At 33.8% G+C, this 17,845-nt stretch overlaps 1 protein-coding gene across 20 annotated transcripts in view; it reads left to right on the forward strand.

The window, feature by feature from the left end:
- Positions 1–2,179, forward strand: part of nrxn1a (neurexin 1a) — a 317,361-nt gene extending 315,182 nt beyond the window's left edge. For all 20 annotated transcript variants that reach the window (XM_056468880.1, XM_056468881.1, XM_056468889.1 and 17 more), the window contains one exon: positions 420–2,179. In XM_056468880.1, the coding sequence (XP_056324855.1) occupies positions 420–721 (302 nt within the window). In that variant the 3' untranslated portion in view covers positions 722–2,179. The remainder of the gene's footprint in view (positions 1–419) is intronic.
- Positions 2,180–17,845: the final 15,666 nt, after the last annotated feature.

A 17,845-nucleotide genomic window follows, 5' to 3' on the forward strand; every position in this document is an offset into this window, starting at 1 on the left:
TGGCCATTCGGGTGCAGGATTGGACACCCCTGATTTAAGAAGTCACTACAGCGAAGTCTTTTCTTTTTTTTACTAGATGTGATCATTCGATCTTCCCATCAAATGACAAAGTCAAATAAAAATCAAACATCCGAAAGATCTTGAAGACAGTGATAGTGAACTTTACTGTCAATGCAGTCAACTCATTTCCTTTCCACTACAATTTGATAATTGAGACACAAGATGGTGCCATTTGCCTTTAGATCAAAAAAGAATGCAATTATGTGTGATAAGAGTGACACAGCACTGGCAGATTGAGTTGCCCGAGCCCTATAGACAGGTGTATATTATAAGATATCTGACTTCTAAATGCAATAATAGAAGTAAACCATCATCTCTATGGCTTGAATAAACGGTCTCTCTTTCTCCCTTGTCTACAGCTCACCCTCCACTTCCTGAGGCCAAGGGTTACCCGAGCCCAGAGGTGATTCGGGAGTCCAGCAGCACCACGGGCATGGTCGTCGGCATCGTCGCAGCCGCCGCCCTCTGCATCCTAATCCTGCTCTACGCCATGTACAAATACAGAAACCGCGACGAAGGGTCTTACCACGTGGACGAGAGCCGTAACTACATTAGTAATTCTGCCACGCAGCCCAATGGAGCTGCAGTCAAAGAAAAGCCCATCGGCGTGCCCAAAAATAAAAAAGATAAAAAGAACAAGGACAAGGAGTACTACGTCTGATCTCACAGACTTTCTCCCCCCTTCTTACAACCCACCCACAGATCCTGCGCTCCGAACTCACACGCGAAGGGGGAGGGGAGATCCACCTGTGTATAGTAATTGAGAAAAAAAAATTCGATAAAGACAAAACGGGTCTTAGTTTGAGCTAAGACACGATATACTCTTACTAACAACAAGAAAACATACTTTATAACCAAGCACACCAGAACTTTACTAAAGCTGGCAAGTGTGTACAAAAACGAAACGGAACAGCACAAGAAGACTCCACACAGTCAATCCAGTTGTGGATCGCTGAGAGACAAGGCCGCTGGTTAGAATTAAGTGTATTTCATATTATGTTGCCTGTATATGTGTTGCCGGAACATTTTTCCCCTCTAAAGCCAGAAAAACCATCTGCAGCAATCCAAACGGACATTCACCGATGGAAAGGGACCTTGAGATGCTACCTATGATTGTTAAATCAGCCAAAGTATTTGACTCCCTTTTCTGATGGCAGTATTGCGCGGATGTTTGGACGAGAGAGGACAGTTCTTCCTGTAGGATCCAAACTGATTTCCATTCGGTGGATGAAACCCTTGGTGTCAAAGAGAATTGTGGAGGCCTTAAAAATCAAACCAAGTGTAAAGGTTGTTGGATTTTCTTCTGTTTGTATGCGTCAAAACAATGACAGATGATGCTGATTACGAAGAAGAGGAATACCGGGACCATTCGGGATAGATTGAGGAAAAACTCCATGCACGTAAAGTATCTTATTACATGTTTATATACGGTGCAAAGACTATCTGTGTGCTCTCTGGACTGTGGCTGAAGTGGTGTTTTATAGCCTGTTATATAGATGATGCCAACTACAGTATACCTGCTCTTCAAATTCCTTTTTTTTTTCTTTATTTAATTTGATTTGATTTTTTAGAAAAAACCAAGGTGAAAACAAAATGAAAAACAGAAAACTAAATGTCGATGTGTTGCTATAGCGATAGAACAGTTCTGCCATTAGCTATACAGATTTGATTTTCCCTCCTTTATGTGCATCTCCAGCATCTGTTCTTTTTGACATACTCCTCTTTGTTTTACTTTAATTTTTTCCGTTGGTGTGTCAACATTAAAGAGTATGGAGTATAGGTTTTGGAAAGTCAACAGAAATGTGGAACATATACGATTTTGGACTGTTTAAGCAATATCCTCTTGCTTGTCTTAGTGACCAAACAAATTATGCATGGTATTTAGGACTCCGAGTCTACCGAGAGACAATATCATAATCTCAAAAAGGTAACAAATGAATTCAGCCCTCCCAAAAAAAAAAAACGTAAGTATTGGATTAAAGCTAAAAAAGCACAAAGATCGAGAAAACAACCCCTCCAAAGCGTTTGCAAAGATTCTTCTCTCTGCTATCTTGTACTGTGTGGAATGTACAAGAGGTATAAAATATATGACATTCTGAATAAAATGTTGCTTTTTGTTTTTGTGTGTTTTTTTATTTGTGTACAATTTTTCTATAATACCTTCTTTTGTTTTTATTGTGACAATTCTTTGATGACCTCAAAGTGAAGATTTATTATGAAAAAAATAGTTTTGAAAAATCAAATGAATAAATAAAATATTAAGACCTATGAATGCATTTGTTCTTTTTCTTCTTATTTGAGGGAAATGCTTTGGTGTTCTGGTTACTAATCAATCTCACAGTCTTCGCATATAAAAGAAAACTTAGCTGAGTCCCTTTAAATCGCCATGTCAGTGTGACATCTGAAATCCCACTTTCTAGGCATCAGCTATATATTTTTTTTAAATTCATTTTGTTCTTTACTTCATGGTGATAAAACAAAAATGTGCAGCTTTATGGTTTCCACAAACAAAAAAAAAATCTCCTAGGGAGCCTTAAGGGACCCGTCACGATGTGCGCAGATATTGAATGAAGCCATCGATCTATCATGACAAAGAAAACACACCATTCTGTTCCTTTCGCAAAGAACAAGATGTCATGATAAAAGCTCTGGCAGAGGTGGACAGTGCTGAGACTCGGTCAGGGCGGTGGACGGTTCAGGATAGCGCCTCTTTAATTTTCTGCACAGGAGGAGGCTACGGAACAGCTGGTGTGAAATAACTACCCCTACAGGGAGGCATGCGCTGTAATTTATGATTCATGAATTATTCACACCCGCCATAGACTTTTCATCAGGCCTCATTTCAACACACTTTGCGGAGGGAGTGTGGGAGGGAGGGGCAGCTGGGCTGAAGGTTTGTCACGGCCGGCCTTGAGAAAACATGTGATGGGTTTTTTTTTTTTTTATTATTTAGTCGTCACAATCATCAGAAAAAGCCGAAATGTGGAATAACATGTATATGGGCAAAAATCTGCCATTCAAAGACTTGATACTTGTTATACGCAGCCCTGGGTTAATAAAACGGTTTTCACTGTAGGTTTATTAAATTATTGCATTCGTTTTTCAGGACAGGATGAAAAGCCTTTCTGTACTAACATCATTCATCATGAGCTTCACCTTGAAGGTGCTATATGATTGATTTCGTGACAGCGCCTTGAATTTAACACCCTGTTTTCTGTGGTCCTCAACTTGATGTTTTTCTCACTCTGTAAAATCGACCTGGCTTATAAGCATGAAGTATGCAGTTCGGCATTCATTAACATTCTGTAAATGGTGGCTTTATAAAAAAAGAAAAAAAAAATCTTTTCTGTGGCAGATTTAGTTTAATGAATGGTTCTCATTACCTGAGTCTAAAAATATATTTAATTAAACCTAGATATGGAGACAGTTTCACATACGTTTTCAGTTCCAGAAATGGACTTGAACAAGTTTCTCATTTCCATGAAGCAGGCAAAAATAATGTCATGAAAAATTACTCACCTCGCTTTCTTGAAACTTGAAATTCAGTGCTTAAAGAAGCGCTTTCAGTAAACTCTGTGCATTTATATCACAATAGAGCCCTCTGGAAATATTGCAAAAAAATATCATGAAACCATTTTTCATATCATTCAATATCAATAATTATTGAATATTTTTTAACAATACATTTAGGAATATTAGAATTCCCTTAACCACTTTATTTAAAATTTACCAGCATTACTAAGGCAAATAGTTTTAACAGTTAAAAACAAAAATATCTAAACAAAATATCTGACCTCTTAATAATAAAAAAACTAAACATAATTGTTAGTCTCTTAAACTTTATTTAAACTTTTTATTTATTTAAACTTAATAAATAAAATGTTACAAAGTGCGTGCGATGGTTAAGCGTACTGAACAATCAAAGCAAACTTTAAGGTAGATCAACATCTGTAAGGTGTCAATAATAATGATACAGTAAACCACAATCCTGTAAACAAAACTAATTATGAGAATCAAATCTGAGCTTTCAAGTAATAGAACTAACCATCATTATTCAAATATATACTGCAAAATTACAAACCGTGAAGTTGAATGACTATGTTACCCCTACAGTATGTTAAAAACTCTTTCAGATGGGGAGCTAGTGGATGGGATGCACAAGAAAAGAAACCAGAAAGCCACTCTTTTTGTTTACAATCTCCTCACTTGCAGCATTTGGAAAAGTTGAGTTGTTTTCAACTAAGTGCGACAGAAAAATGCACCCGCGTTACGTGTGCGCATCGCTCCTATACGCACATCACGTAAGTCGCGCGCCTCCATTGGAAATGACAAACTTACACCATAAGCTTATTGCCATTGCTTCCAAGGCGCGAGCTCAGCAGCCACATTTTAATAAAACTATAGCGCTTCATACCGAAACTACATACCAAACTTTTTTTATTGTTATTGACAATGGTGTTCGGTCAATATATATCGATACTGATTTTCGTCCATTCCTAATAATACATTTACAGTTTTAGCGTAGTATGTTGTAATTCATGTGCAACATTCAGGGAAAACTGTTTTCCTGTACTGTACAAAATGTCTTTAGTGGTTTAACAGAACACAAATTACAGTTCCAATAAAATTACGATTTCACCATTATTCACCCTCAAGAGATTCCACACCTTGACTTTTCTTTTCTGTTGAACAAAAAACAAGATATTTTGAAGAATTGTAGAAGCCTTTAACTTTCATTCAACAGGAAAAACAAATACTATGAAAAATGTTGGATACTTGTAACCGCTGACTTCAAAATTAACTTTGATTGAATTCAACAACAAAAAAAGAAACTCCAATAAATTGAGTGAAGGTTGAGCAAGTGACAGAATTTTCAGTTTTGGATGAGCTATCTCTGTAAAAATAGAATGGATGTGACCTATTCCTGAGCACAAGCTCAAAATGGTTTGTTTTAAAAAATTTGTGAACTCTTTACAGTTTTTAATGCTAGTTTATCGTTATTTGTATTAGGGCTGCACAATATATTGTTTCAGCATCGATACCGCAATGTGTGTGTCCATAATATTCATATCGCAGGATATGCATTCTTGACCACCAAAATTACCACCAAATTCTAACCATAACAGAGTGAAAGTTTATCATTGTTTGTTCATCATGTGTTTTAAAGGCTTTTCAATAGCATTTGAGCACAAAAAAATACAACATTTGTAACTTTAATGAAGAATAAGGTTACTGAACTATTCATACAAGGACGACTTCAGTGTTGTTTTACATTTCACATTTAATTATTTAATTGCCATACCTGAATACTTTTTTCCCCTTTGCTCTACTGTAATCAAAATCACCCTAGTCAATCTAAATGAATGATTTCTTTCCAAACAGAGCCATTCAATCTGGTGAAATTTTATCCATATCGCAATATATAATCTCAAAAAAATCATGCAGCCCTAATATGCATGACCAAAATTTATTTTTATTTAATTTTTTTAAGTTTTCCATTATTTTAAAACAACTAAATTATCACTCTAGAGCCTCACAAACACAAAGCCCTTTAATGAGGAGTTGACATCAAACCTGTTTGTCATCAAATTAAATGGCTGTCAAATAAAACAAAAATACTGCAAAATGGTGAAGTTTTGAGCTTAACGAATGATGTAACGATACACATTGGAAGACAAGTGAAGCACAGGCCTTTCTCAAAAACATTAGCAACCAAATTTGGAAACATTTGTAATTGTGATGAATAAAAGATTTATTCAAGACACAGGGTTTCGGTTTCATCTTAAACTAATTTGTCTGGCTTGACATGTGTTGTGTGTAGTGAATGGCACTCAAAAATGTTTATTCTTGTTTTGTTCTGAAAACTGATAAAAACTTTAATTATAGGATTTGTTAAGGATTCTTCCCCCTCTCAAAGCTGATGTCTTTTTTTTTTAATCGAGCAGCAAACAAATTAAAACAGCATAAGGAAGAAAAGTAAACTTCAAAAACTAAATTACCTATTTCTGACATAATTAGTTTGGCAAAATTCTGCTAGGTTAACCAGTCAATTGGCTACAAGTAACAACAAAGAATATAAAACTATTACATTCAACTGCTGTTCATTTTTCGATAGAACAACATATGTGCAAATTGACATGTTTGCTAATTATATGGTAGCTTTATCATCTCCATCCAATTGTAAAAATCACATTTCACTTTAATTCTGTTAACTATAATAATTACAGTTTTGAAAACAGATCATTTACACAGATACATCACTAAGAGCACAAATACAGTGAATCTAATGAAGGCTAATACTGTTCTAGAGAACTATATCTATGGACACTAAATGACTTGCCTGAGGTGAATGTAATGCTACATGACACTGTTTGATCTCTTTCTACAGTTGAAACTAGGGCTGGGCGATAAAACGGTATAGTAATTTTGTCTGTTTTAACAGTATTGTGTTTTAATGTTTGTTGTAACATTTATTACTTACACAAATGTAGGCAAATAACCATTGACTCAATAGAATTCATACTTGTTTTATGATGCTTTTTGCAATATGAAACCCAAGACAAATTATAAATGGAAAGTGTATTTTTATCATTTTTTCTGACAAAATGCTGTGGCTTCTTTGTAAAATGTATTTCTTCAAATAACACAAAACTAAATATTCTAAAACATCAAATTAAAATAAATACATGACCTTAAGAATATTTTAGTATAATTATAATTTTCTTAAAAATACTCTACTACCCACCAAAAATTATGTGCGAAGAAAAACAATTGGTGTGTGAAAATGGCTGAAAAAGTAGTTGAGCAAAGGCAAAGCTTCTTCATGCAGTTCATATTCTAATAAAGGTATTCTTCAGAATACACACATAAATTTTTAATAAACCAGATGATGGACTTATATAACAGATGGATCTGTATTCCTCCCGATCTGTGAGCAGGCAAATTTCCCAGAACACTGAAAAATTCACAAACCGCACCTTGAATTGTACTTGCTCTTTTACAGGTACTTTACTTCGAACACTGTATCTGTGATCTGCAAACAACCATTTGCCAACAGGACAGCAGACTTCTATACAGGACAAATACACAAGTCAAGATTCAATACTCAACACTCACCAAAATGTCAAATTCACAGCCTTCTCCCTTTCACGGATAAAAAAAAATAAAAAAAAGAATTTCCATTTCTTAAACAGAAAATAAGGTGATTTGCATAATAATAAAACTGTCTGAGCTTGAAAATCATTTTTGATGAGTTCACTAGCCATTATCAGAGTGACAATGGATAATTTACCTCAGATTTTGAAAATAAATGAAAAGCAGCAAGCGCAGTCTAGTGCCCAGTCTTTGAAGTGGTCATTTAGCAAACAAAATTCTTAAACTGTACATTTTCCTGCCATGTTTGCTTAAGTTTAAGGGTAGAGCTTTGTGACTGCCATTTGACGAGTGGTGACGGAATAAAAAGGAAATGAAAAACAGCCTAATCATAACAATAGGCAAAACATGTGAAGCAACATTATAAAAAACATGACACAGTAGAGAATAAAATACATTTAAATCACCAAACAAAAGTCTCTAATATCCAATGACTTGGACAAAAAATATTTCTCTGACTTTCTGGAATAACCCTTTTAAATTTCCATGATATTCAAGAAATACCATACAGGGTGTCCGCTTGTTCTTAAAAAGAACTACAAGTCAATAAATCAATTTAGAGAAATTTAGGGCCCTTAAAAGGTATTAAAGTCTTAAATGCTATTTTTGAGGTATTAAATTTGTATCAGCATGCTAAAGCTAGCCTGAATTTAATCTGTAAGTATTGGGATGCTGTGTAGTTTATGAAATTGATAAAATCCCGCTTGAGTTGACATCATGCTTCTTTGTTTACTGCAGTGCCACATGTTGGATTAGTATTTTTATTTAGTATATGAATAACGTTTTATCTTGGGATTAGTTTCTTACAATCAGTATTTAGTAAATATACCTTAAGTTAAAATATCACCAATGTTACTGGTTGAAACCTAAAAAAAGGGATTAAAAAAAGGAACATTCTCTCATTCCTTTAAATACCCTCTAATATGAATATTCATCATTCTGTATCTGAAATGAATTTTGTTATACATTTACTTGCACTCACTGACTACATACTGTATAAAGGGCCCCTTTTTAATAGTAAAGTCTAATATTTGGCATTATCAGATTGCCTCCAGCATTATTAAATATTACATTCAATGTTATTTACTGTAGTTTAATGCGGTACAGTCACTGAACGGATTGCAGCCAAATATATGCAGACTATCAATCACTCTCATTATTAATGCACTTCCACGATTAGAATAAACCATTTAAAATGTTCTGAATAATCATACTACAAAAATGAAATGATGTTTGCACTTTTACTTTGAGCAGTGCTGCTCCAGCGCTTCAGCTAATCAGTGAAATCACTCACAGTTATAATAGCAAAGACTGTCAAAATGACTACACACAAACCATAAACCAGGGGTGTCCAAACTGTACTCAAGGGCCAGTGTTCTGGAGAGTTTAGCTCCAACCCTAATCAAACATACCTGAACCGGCAAATCAAGCTCTTACTAGATATACTAGAAACTTCCTGGCAGGTGTGTTGAAGCAAGTTGGCGCTAAACTCTCCAGGACACCAGCCCTCCAGGACTGAGTTTGGACACCCCTGCTTTAAACAGTTAGCTTGTGCAAAATTGTAAACTTTTTCAAGGTTTACTCACTCTAAATGCTGTTCTTGAGCATCATTCATTCATTTAAACATCTGTGTTCACTATTGTAGCCTACGTGCATTGTAAATCTCTCATAAAGATTGTGTCGCTTCACAAGAATCTGGATTTGACGATTCAGTTATTTACGATAAAGTTTTAAGGGATCATTTCAGCTTTTGGTGCATGGAGATAGAGTAGGGTGATAAATTAATAATAATTATAACAATAATATAATAATAAAATAAGAATGTTTAAATCCAATATAAATGTTAAAAAAATGTTTAAATGAGTTGCTCATTTGAACAATACTCATTGTAATGTTCTAATAACATCAAGAAAATGTGTCAATTTAATTGGCTTGTGTTTTTCTTAAATCAATCAAATTTAATTTGTAAATAAATATTACAGGGCTGGTATAAGATTTAGACGGTGGTAACTTTGGATAAAAACGGTTTCACAGTATCACGGTATTGTGCTCACTGCTCTAAAAAGTACTCTTGTTAAATGTAAAAAAAATAAATAAAAAATTTAAAAAATTAAATAAATTTCCCATTTGAAAACAATATGTTTTATTTTTTGAAAGATTTATAATAGTTTGGCACAGTAAACATGTGAAACTAAATAATTCAAAAGATTAATTAACTTCTGCCATCTTCATTCATTTCAAAAACGCAGTTAATAAAAAAAATTTTACACATACCTTAGGAACAGTATTAGAGAAAATTTTGGCTGTTTTAAATCCTTGACTTTTCCAAACCGCTGTATACCTTGAAAATGGTTATCGTCCCACACCTAGTAAGAACATGGAGGAACTAAGAAATTTATTTCTGGGTCAAAAAAAGGTTTTTAAAAGATTGACATGACCATTTTAAGTTTACTCTATACATTTTTCATAAATATTTCTCATTATTAATATTGTACCACAGATTTATGAAATGTCCATCTGGTTGAGGTCAGTCACATTCAGACTGTAGTTTTAAATTAACTGTCTGGATTCTGCAACTTTCACTCACATGCAACAATTTGCTTTTAAACTTGAGAGAAACAGATGACCATGATAATTATCGATACTATCAGCTAAATAACTTCAAACAAAAGCAATAGAAATCTCTAATGGTTCATAAAAATATTTTTACTTTTGTTTGAATGATGAAAGAAGGTCTTAAAGGATTGAAACCGCATAAGCATGAGCACATGACCAAATTTAGAGCTTTGGGTGAATTATCAGTAGAGCTGGGAGATATGACAAATCTCATATCATGATACAAGTAATCTCATATACTGATAAAACTTATCTTTGAATTTAACCAACTAATAAAATATACATTGAAAAGAACTATTTCTAAGTATCACTACTGAAAGTATTTCCTGAAATGAGGTGATCATATTTCTCACTTTATATAAAACGTCAGGGCAAATGTTTGAATAAGAATGTAGAAATATAAACAGGGTTTCTGCAGGTTTCACCATTATGAATGAAATTTTAGACTTATACAGAGCTTAATGCTAAGGATTTTTTAAATGTCCCAGTTGGAAAAGATTTTCACTTGCCCCATCTAAAAGTAATTATAATTTAATACATTTAATAATACAATAATATTAATTTTATTGTAAATATGTATATAATAATAAAGTTTTATTGAGATTGGGATTGTGCGGGTGTTAATGGGAAGAATGGTATACATGATCAAAGGAAAAATAGAGATTTAATACCTACAACACAGTTTTTCAGTAGATTTAAGACTTTTAAAGGCCTAAAATTTAGCTTTTGAGATTTAAGACATTTTAAGACTCTAAGACCCTGATAAAATAAATATTTTACAAAACCAATGATTAAAAAAAATAATGACATGATGCTAAATGCAAACATTCATTGTACTTATAAGATTGCATCCTTCTCACAATGCTGTTATTCATGTTTTTGTCTGCATCCCTGTAATGCACATTTAAATTATGGAAAAGTATTACAATAAGCCATGTATGTTGCTACACCATGATATAAACGATAGGGCATATCATGAAACAATACTTTTTACTTTGTCCATACAATATTTATTGTCGTATTGCACAGCCATTTCAGTAAATCTGGTTTAAAACTTGACTGTTGTACAAATCATAAATTTTACATTACTAATATATTGTCATAGATTTGCAGAGTAAATAATGCGACTACGTATCATCAAACACTTCTTCTACATGGTTTAAAAAGTAAACAATTAAGATGCATGACTGAAAAATCTGTGATTTTATGAATGAAAATCATAAACAAATGTTCTTAATCTTAACTATCTCTTTCTTTCTCAAAAATAATTCCCATAAGCCCTAAAAAGCAGTGATTACAAGTCTCATCACACCACTGTCGTAGCGCCGAGCTGACGTCATTTCATTACACGGTGTTCCAAATCCACCCACTGCTGCCTGTGCTCAGAGCACTACATATATCACTACACCACTGCAGCCCCCGGGTAATGCTGCGATACATCACAATGCAGTATGTCAGTTTAGCCATGATCTTCTTTCATATTTTATGTGGAAATGCACTGCCCATTCTCCCATCCGTCTTTTAATCCATTAATACGAAAATCTTCCCTTGATCCCACCTGGTTCTATTCTGACTTCAAACCAAATACCTATAGTACCTATAGTATAATACCTGAGTTCAACCATCCTATAGTGTGCATTTGGGGCAGGACAACCTTTTAGTCCAAACAATGGCAGACAGGACAGGGCAGAAGATGCATTAAGTCTCTTCAAAACATCTACTTGGAAACAAATTTAACATTTCCATTTGGTGCCACCAGTGAGTCAGCATTTCATCACCTCATACTGTCAGAACAGGAGCCAAATAGCTAACATGGGAATTCAGCAAAACACACAGTTGATCATAGCCCTAATTTAACATGATTTTAGTTAATTGGATACAGCGCCTGCGGCAGGGTTTCACCTGAGGGACTGCCGGGAATAGTGGAGCGTTATGGGTCCGAGGGAATCGCTATACTTTTATAGGTCATTCTTTATACTCGCTTGCGAACACAATCTCAGGCAGGCTCGGTCTGCCCATTTATATGTGTCAAAGCTCCACAGTGCCACCATTTCTGAAAATTACTCCCTGTGACTGTGAAAAATATTTGGGTGCAGCAACTGTATTTGTATAATCCAATTTGAATTAATACTACAACTGCCCAAAGCGCTAAGTGCGTCTGTGGCCATTTGTACAGTAAATTGTGTGCGTCTGGCTTTCAGTCTAATCCACTTCCAGTTATTTTTAGCTTTGTAAAAGAGCTCGTTATGCTGCTTCCTATAATGTTTCTAGTATTTCTTACAATGTTATTTTAACATATTGTCTAACTGATGACCACCCAAACAGATTACCATTTACTGCACTCTTCTCGTTATTTCTCTACGGAAGCTAATGAACCAGAAGACACACACATTCAGCAATGAAAAATAAGGTGAATGTCATCAGTGGAAACGGTTTAAAAGTCACAGCTGAGTGGTTGTGCATCTCTGAGCAAACGGTATTTCGGTAATGAATGAATTAGCTTTTTTAAACAAATCGGGTGAGTCAATGATTCAGTCACTTTTTTATAAGCAATTACTTCATTTCTAAATGAATAAGCCATTGTTTTGAAGTATGAATTTAATTACTATAATATTTTATTCAAAACTTCTCTAGTAAGACCTAATTAAATTAATGCTTAAATTAATGTTTAAATAGAAGAATTTTGACATTTAATAAAAGGTAGAAAAATTCACTTACAGTGGGTAAAAAGGTCTTTGGAAATCAATTTAGAAAGTCAATATCATTCTGGACTGAGAGTTTCAGTCATTTATCAGAAAGTCTTTCTACATTTTTTAGCTGCACTTTCATTTTTAAAATTAGAAACCTAATGTATGCATAGTTCTAGTGGTGTGATACATAGATAGAAAAGTAGAAACCAATGCATACATAGATGCATCCATACGTATAATATTCTGAGAGTTTATATGTGTGTGCACAGTATGCTTAAGAATGGTATAAATAGCTGCTGTTGCATTAAAGGGAAATTTCACCCAAAATTTTTAATTTACTCACTTTCGCATTCACTACTTACTTGTATTTTTTTAAATATATTTATTATGTGTCCTGTCTTTGTTATCCTGTTGCACTGTAGAAGCTCTGTCACGAAAACAAATTCCTCAAATGTGTGAACATACCTGGCAATAAAGCTCTTTCTGATTCTGATTTTACTTGCACTCAAGTGGTTCCTATTCTTTATGAGATGAACTATGGGTTTCAATGGTTACAGGTTTCCTGCTTTCTACAAAATATCCTCTTTTGTGTTCAATAAAAGAAAGAAACAGCTTTGCAACAAGTAAAGGGTGAGTAAACAATGACAATTTTCAATTTTGGGTGAACTATCCCTTTAAGACAGTGGTCTCAAACTCAATTCCTGGAGGGCCACAGCTCTGCAGAGTTTAGCTTCAACCAGCTCCAACTCAAATGCTTAATAGTTCCTAGTCTTAACCAACTTGATTAGTTGGATCAGGTAAGTTTGATTGTATTGGAGCAAAACTTTGCAGAGCTGAGGCCCTCCAGGAATTGAGTTTGAGACCTATGCTTTAAGACCTCTCGCATTGATAAAGGCTGCCAAACATTAATTTTAATGTTACTGTAATTGTCTGTGTAATACTGACCAGGTGGCCTTTTGACTGAATTTGACAGCAGTATTTTGGGAGGGGGAAGGGGGGTTGGGTATCTTGCTACGCTTTAAAAGCATTATGGTTTGTAAAGTGGGGAGTGTACCCCGTTTTTTTGCTTTTTTTTTTCAGGTTCAGTTTGAATATCATTATACCATAGTACGTATAGTACTATAATACCTCTATAGCTCAAATTTTTACTTTATGACATAGTTTATAATCTCATCCAAGCAAAAATTCTGCTTTCAACTTTAGTTAAACAAAGCAGAAATTAATATTCAAAGAGTTAAATTTTAAAACAATATTGTCTGTTTTTTTTTTGTTAAGTTGCCAATAAAAATTGTTCCAAACAAAGTCATGGTTATCCCAGAGCAATACTGCAACTGTTTTATTCCTATATATAAATCATATTAAACAAATCAATTTGAAACAATGACTTCATATAAAGATTGACCTAAAAGTATCAGAGCAATTCCATGAAAATGTCAACCTCGCCATGAAAAAAAAATAAAGATTTCATTTTTGTGTAGCCTTGTATTTGACATTACTGTAAAATACTCAAATGTTTCTGTCAATGTTTTCAAACAATTATTTTTCATTTACCAAAGTCACACAAGTGCCAATTTCACATCTGTCACATCCATAACGGAGAGCTGTCACATCCATAACGAAGCTTTTTCCTCATAAAAGCAAAAATGTTATATAAAATAAAATCAATCATGTTTGTTCTATAGTAAGCCAACTCTTATCCTTTTTAGTAGCATTTTTTTTGGGGTTGTGCAGTTTAATTCACTGTATTTCTACAAAGCATGTTGTATACTGTAAACTAGCAGATTTTTTGGTCACATCCATAAAGCACGTTTATTTTCCTCATTTAAAATATAAAAAAACGGTTTACAGATTGATATTTTTCTGCTCCCATAACTCTGTGGTTAGTTGTTTTGAAAAAATATAAACAGATGTTTCAATATATTGTTAACATATAATTTCTGTGTATTTGTTTTAAGTTTTTCCTGAAAATGTCATTTATAATGCTGGAATAGCTCATGAGTCATTTAGTGATTCAAAATCATTCAATAACCAGCCAACATGCCATTCAACTATTTCTGGTATTTGATTATTAGTAAAGAGAGTCTTTACAAATGCAATTTACATATACAATTTCTCATATAAAAACCATCACAAATTTGAAAAAGTAAAAGGCACCTGAATTTGAAACAGTACGCTTTTAAAGGAACTGCAGCTATCACGTTACAACAGCAATTTTTTATTAATTTAATCCAATAAAGGTCATAATCGAACTAACCAGAAATCCAATTAAGCCATGTGGAGTATGCCAATATTATTCGCATTATTGAAGTGCAATACAGACATGTAAACACCTTAATCAAACTGTTAGCTTGTAGGATTTTCACCGCATTTTCCGACAAAATAGTCTATAGACACACAGCTGTTTGACACTATTCTCTGCACCTATCAAGTCAGTGAAGGACCACCAACACCTGCATCGCAAATTGTGGAGGGTTTTTTTCCCCATACAGCATGCGGTGTTAAATTCCATTAAAACAACACTTTTCCAGCAGTTCGCAATCAATATCTTGTTTATCATGGGAGGGGGATGGGGGGGGGGGGGGGCACCCATGAAACGCTCCTAAATGAAAGTGAAAGTGCCAAACTGCAGTTATATTCAACAAATTTAAATTGAAACACCCAAAATTACATGAAACTCTGGAGGGAATGTGGATATTGTGGTGACGCAATGATGTTTATCGAATTATGTGCTATAACATGTAAAACAGGATCATGAAAGCAACTCATGTAAATAACTTTAATCATATTATTCAGATTAAGACAAATAATTTGTTAACGTAAACAGTCATTCACAACCCTATTATCGAAATACTACATTACAATGTTCTGAAAGAAAGTTGGGTCAAAATGCGTATTATTAAAGACTATTTTTCCAAAATGAGAAGTTACCAGTAAATTGCTGGAATTCTGCTTTGAGCGAACAGCACATTCAAATTTAAAGATAAAGAGGATTTGGTAATTTTATGACAATTTACCGGTATTACTGTGTGAAAGGGGTAATTGACTGTATGCCACTAACTCTTCAGAAAAACAAAAACATGCCTTTGAAGTGCACACTTTCAGTACATGGCAATGTCTAATGAGTCCAAATTTAAAGAAATACAGGATTATTTGTGTCTGTATTTATACTGTATATATATTTTTTTCTCTTCTCAAAAAATCTCAAAGCTTTATTTATCAAATGTAGTAAATTATTTCAAGTCACCTCTGTCACTTCTGCAATGCAAAGACCAATTTTATTGGTTATCATTTCAGACTCATTTATTCTAACTGAATACATCTATTGAACGTAATAATTTGACAAAAGATATAAACAAAAGAACAGTGCAAACATGCACTGGACCTCTAAATTTAAGCTACATCCCAAACATTTACATTGTCTGGCTACACTCCCATTAATCAATACTGATTTATTAACAACAAACTTTGAAATACCTGACAATGGAATTGTATCTAAACCAAAAAACTTGATCTGATTCACACAGACAAAACATAATTAATTTCCCTGTTGTTTAAATGTAGAAATATATACACGGTCACTATCATGAAAGCTTTGTAACCCTGTAAGGCCACCATTGTATTTTTGCAACATCAATATTAGCTGTCCTTAAATGAACCTGCACACCTTTTACTTCCTCTCTAAGACCACATTTGCACAACTAATATGTTCTGTTGAGTTTTGCAGTCCTAATGGATGGCAGATTTTGTAAATAGATTTGCTAAACTGGCCGTGAACTCACACAACCAGACAACATCCCTTCAGGCACATCATTTTGTTTTACTAAACTGCAGAAGTAAAATCATACAGAAGTTAAGGTACTGTTGAATGCTTTGTTGAAATTATGCTGAGCTTGTCAAATGTTACAAGTTTCGCAAATCTGGCCCTAAGGGGTAGCACAATTTGCCAATGCAACTTGAAAATTACATAGATGAATTCTAATTCACTTGTTCCATGTGAAAAAAATGGATAGATCAGAATTTCTGCACGTTTCTTCAATTCAAATTTAAGACTAAATTAAGGACAATTATGAAAGAAATTTTAAACTTACACAGGGTTAAACACTAAGGATTTTTTTCTATGTAAATAGTTTTTGTATTAATGGAAGATCATGTAAAGGGGTGTGTTGCTTTAGTTTTCTTTCCCTGATTAAAGAATTTAATTTGGAGAATTTTCTGTAAAAAACGGCTGTTGTGAATCGTTTCTTTTTGCAATAAAAAAACTTAAATACAAAACATATATAAAACAGTTTTGGGATGGATTATTGGTAATTAGGTGTTGGCCCGATTGGGTACAGTAGCTTTACTTGGACCTGTTTAAAATAATTTAAGACCTACAACACAATTTTTCAGGGAATTTAAGACTTTTTAAGGTCTAAAGTTTTGTTTTTGAAATTTAAGTCAACTTAAGACTTTAGGACCCCGCAGAGACCCTGTAGAAACACAATTCAAACAAATCTTGATCATAAAAAAACATGTCCTGTTTTTTTGCAGATTCTTTTCAGGTGCCAATGTTCTGGAATGTGGGGCATTAGTAATATTAGCATAACCAGATGATATTGAGTGAGTTGTGGAATGCGTAAACTCTTTAAAACATGTCAATACGATTGCAGCTACTCTGACATTGCTTGCAGGCACTCCTAATACTGCACAGATATTATTGGTAAATTGACCGAACACATTATTTTAGCAAAAAAGCAAATCACAAATAATGCATTATGTCAGTAAAACTAAGATATGATTGTAATTTGACAAAGTTTTTGTATAACATGAATTTAAAAAGCTGTCAGAAAGTGTTATTAAACTACATTAAGCATTAATTAGAATGATCTAACAACATAAAATGTTAATTCATATTCATATAGACATAAAACTTAGAAATTAAAAAAAAATCTACCTGTGAAAATAAATGCAATTATTTTGTGAGCTGCTAGTGATGTGAACAAGGCAGCGATCTTTCAAGACACCCCACAAAATGAAAATCATCATTTACTCACCCTCAACCTCGTTTCGCACCCATAAGAAATACTTCAGCAGACAAATTAAGATATTTCCAACCAAAAAGAGACGTGTGCCATTTTGCTGAAAGCATCCTCACCTGAAACTCTGAAAAAAAAGATAGCATCAAATATAGCAAAAATTATTAATAACAGATATAACTTTGGGCTTTATTCGCATGCACTTCATTAGTAAAATGAGTGAACATAAACAGAAGCTCAACCATTCCTGCTTCTCATTGGTTCTCGCAGAAGCTCAAACTTGACTCTGCTCTATTTATTCTTTTTTCATTA

This window comes from Danio aesculapii, chromosome 12 (genome assembly GCF_903798145.1).
Source record: "Danio aesculapii chromosome 12, fDanAes4.1, whole genome shotgun sequence".
Classification (NCBI taxonomy): domain Eukaryota; kingdom Metazoa; phylum Chordata; class Actinopteri; order Cypriniformes; family Danionidae; genus Danio; species Danio aesculapii.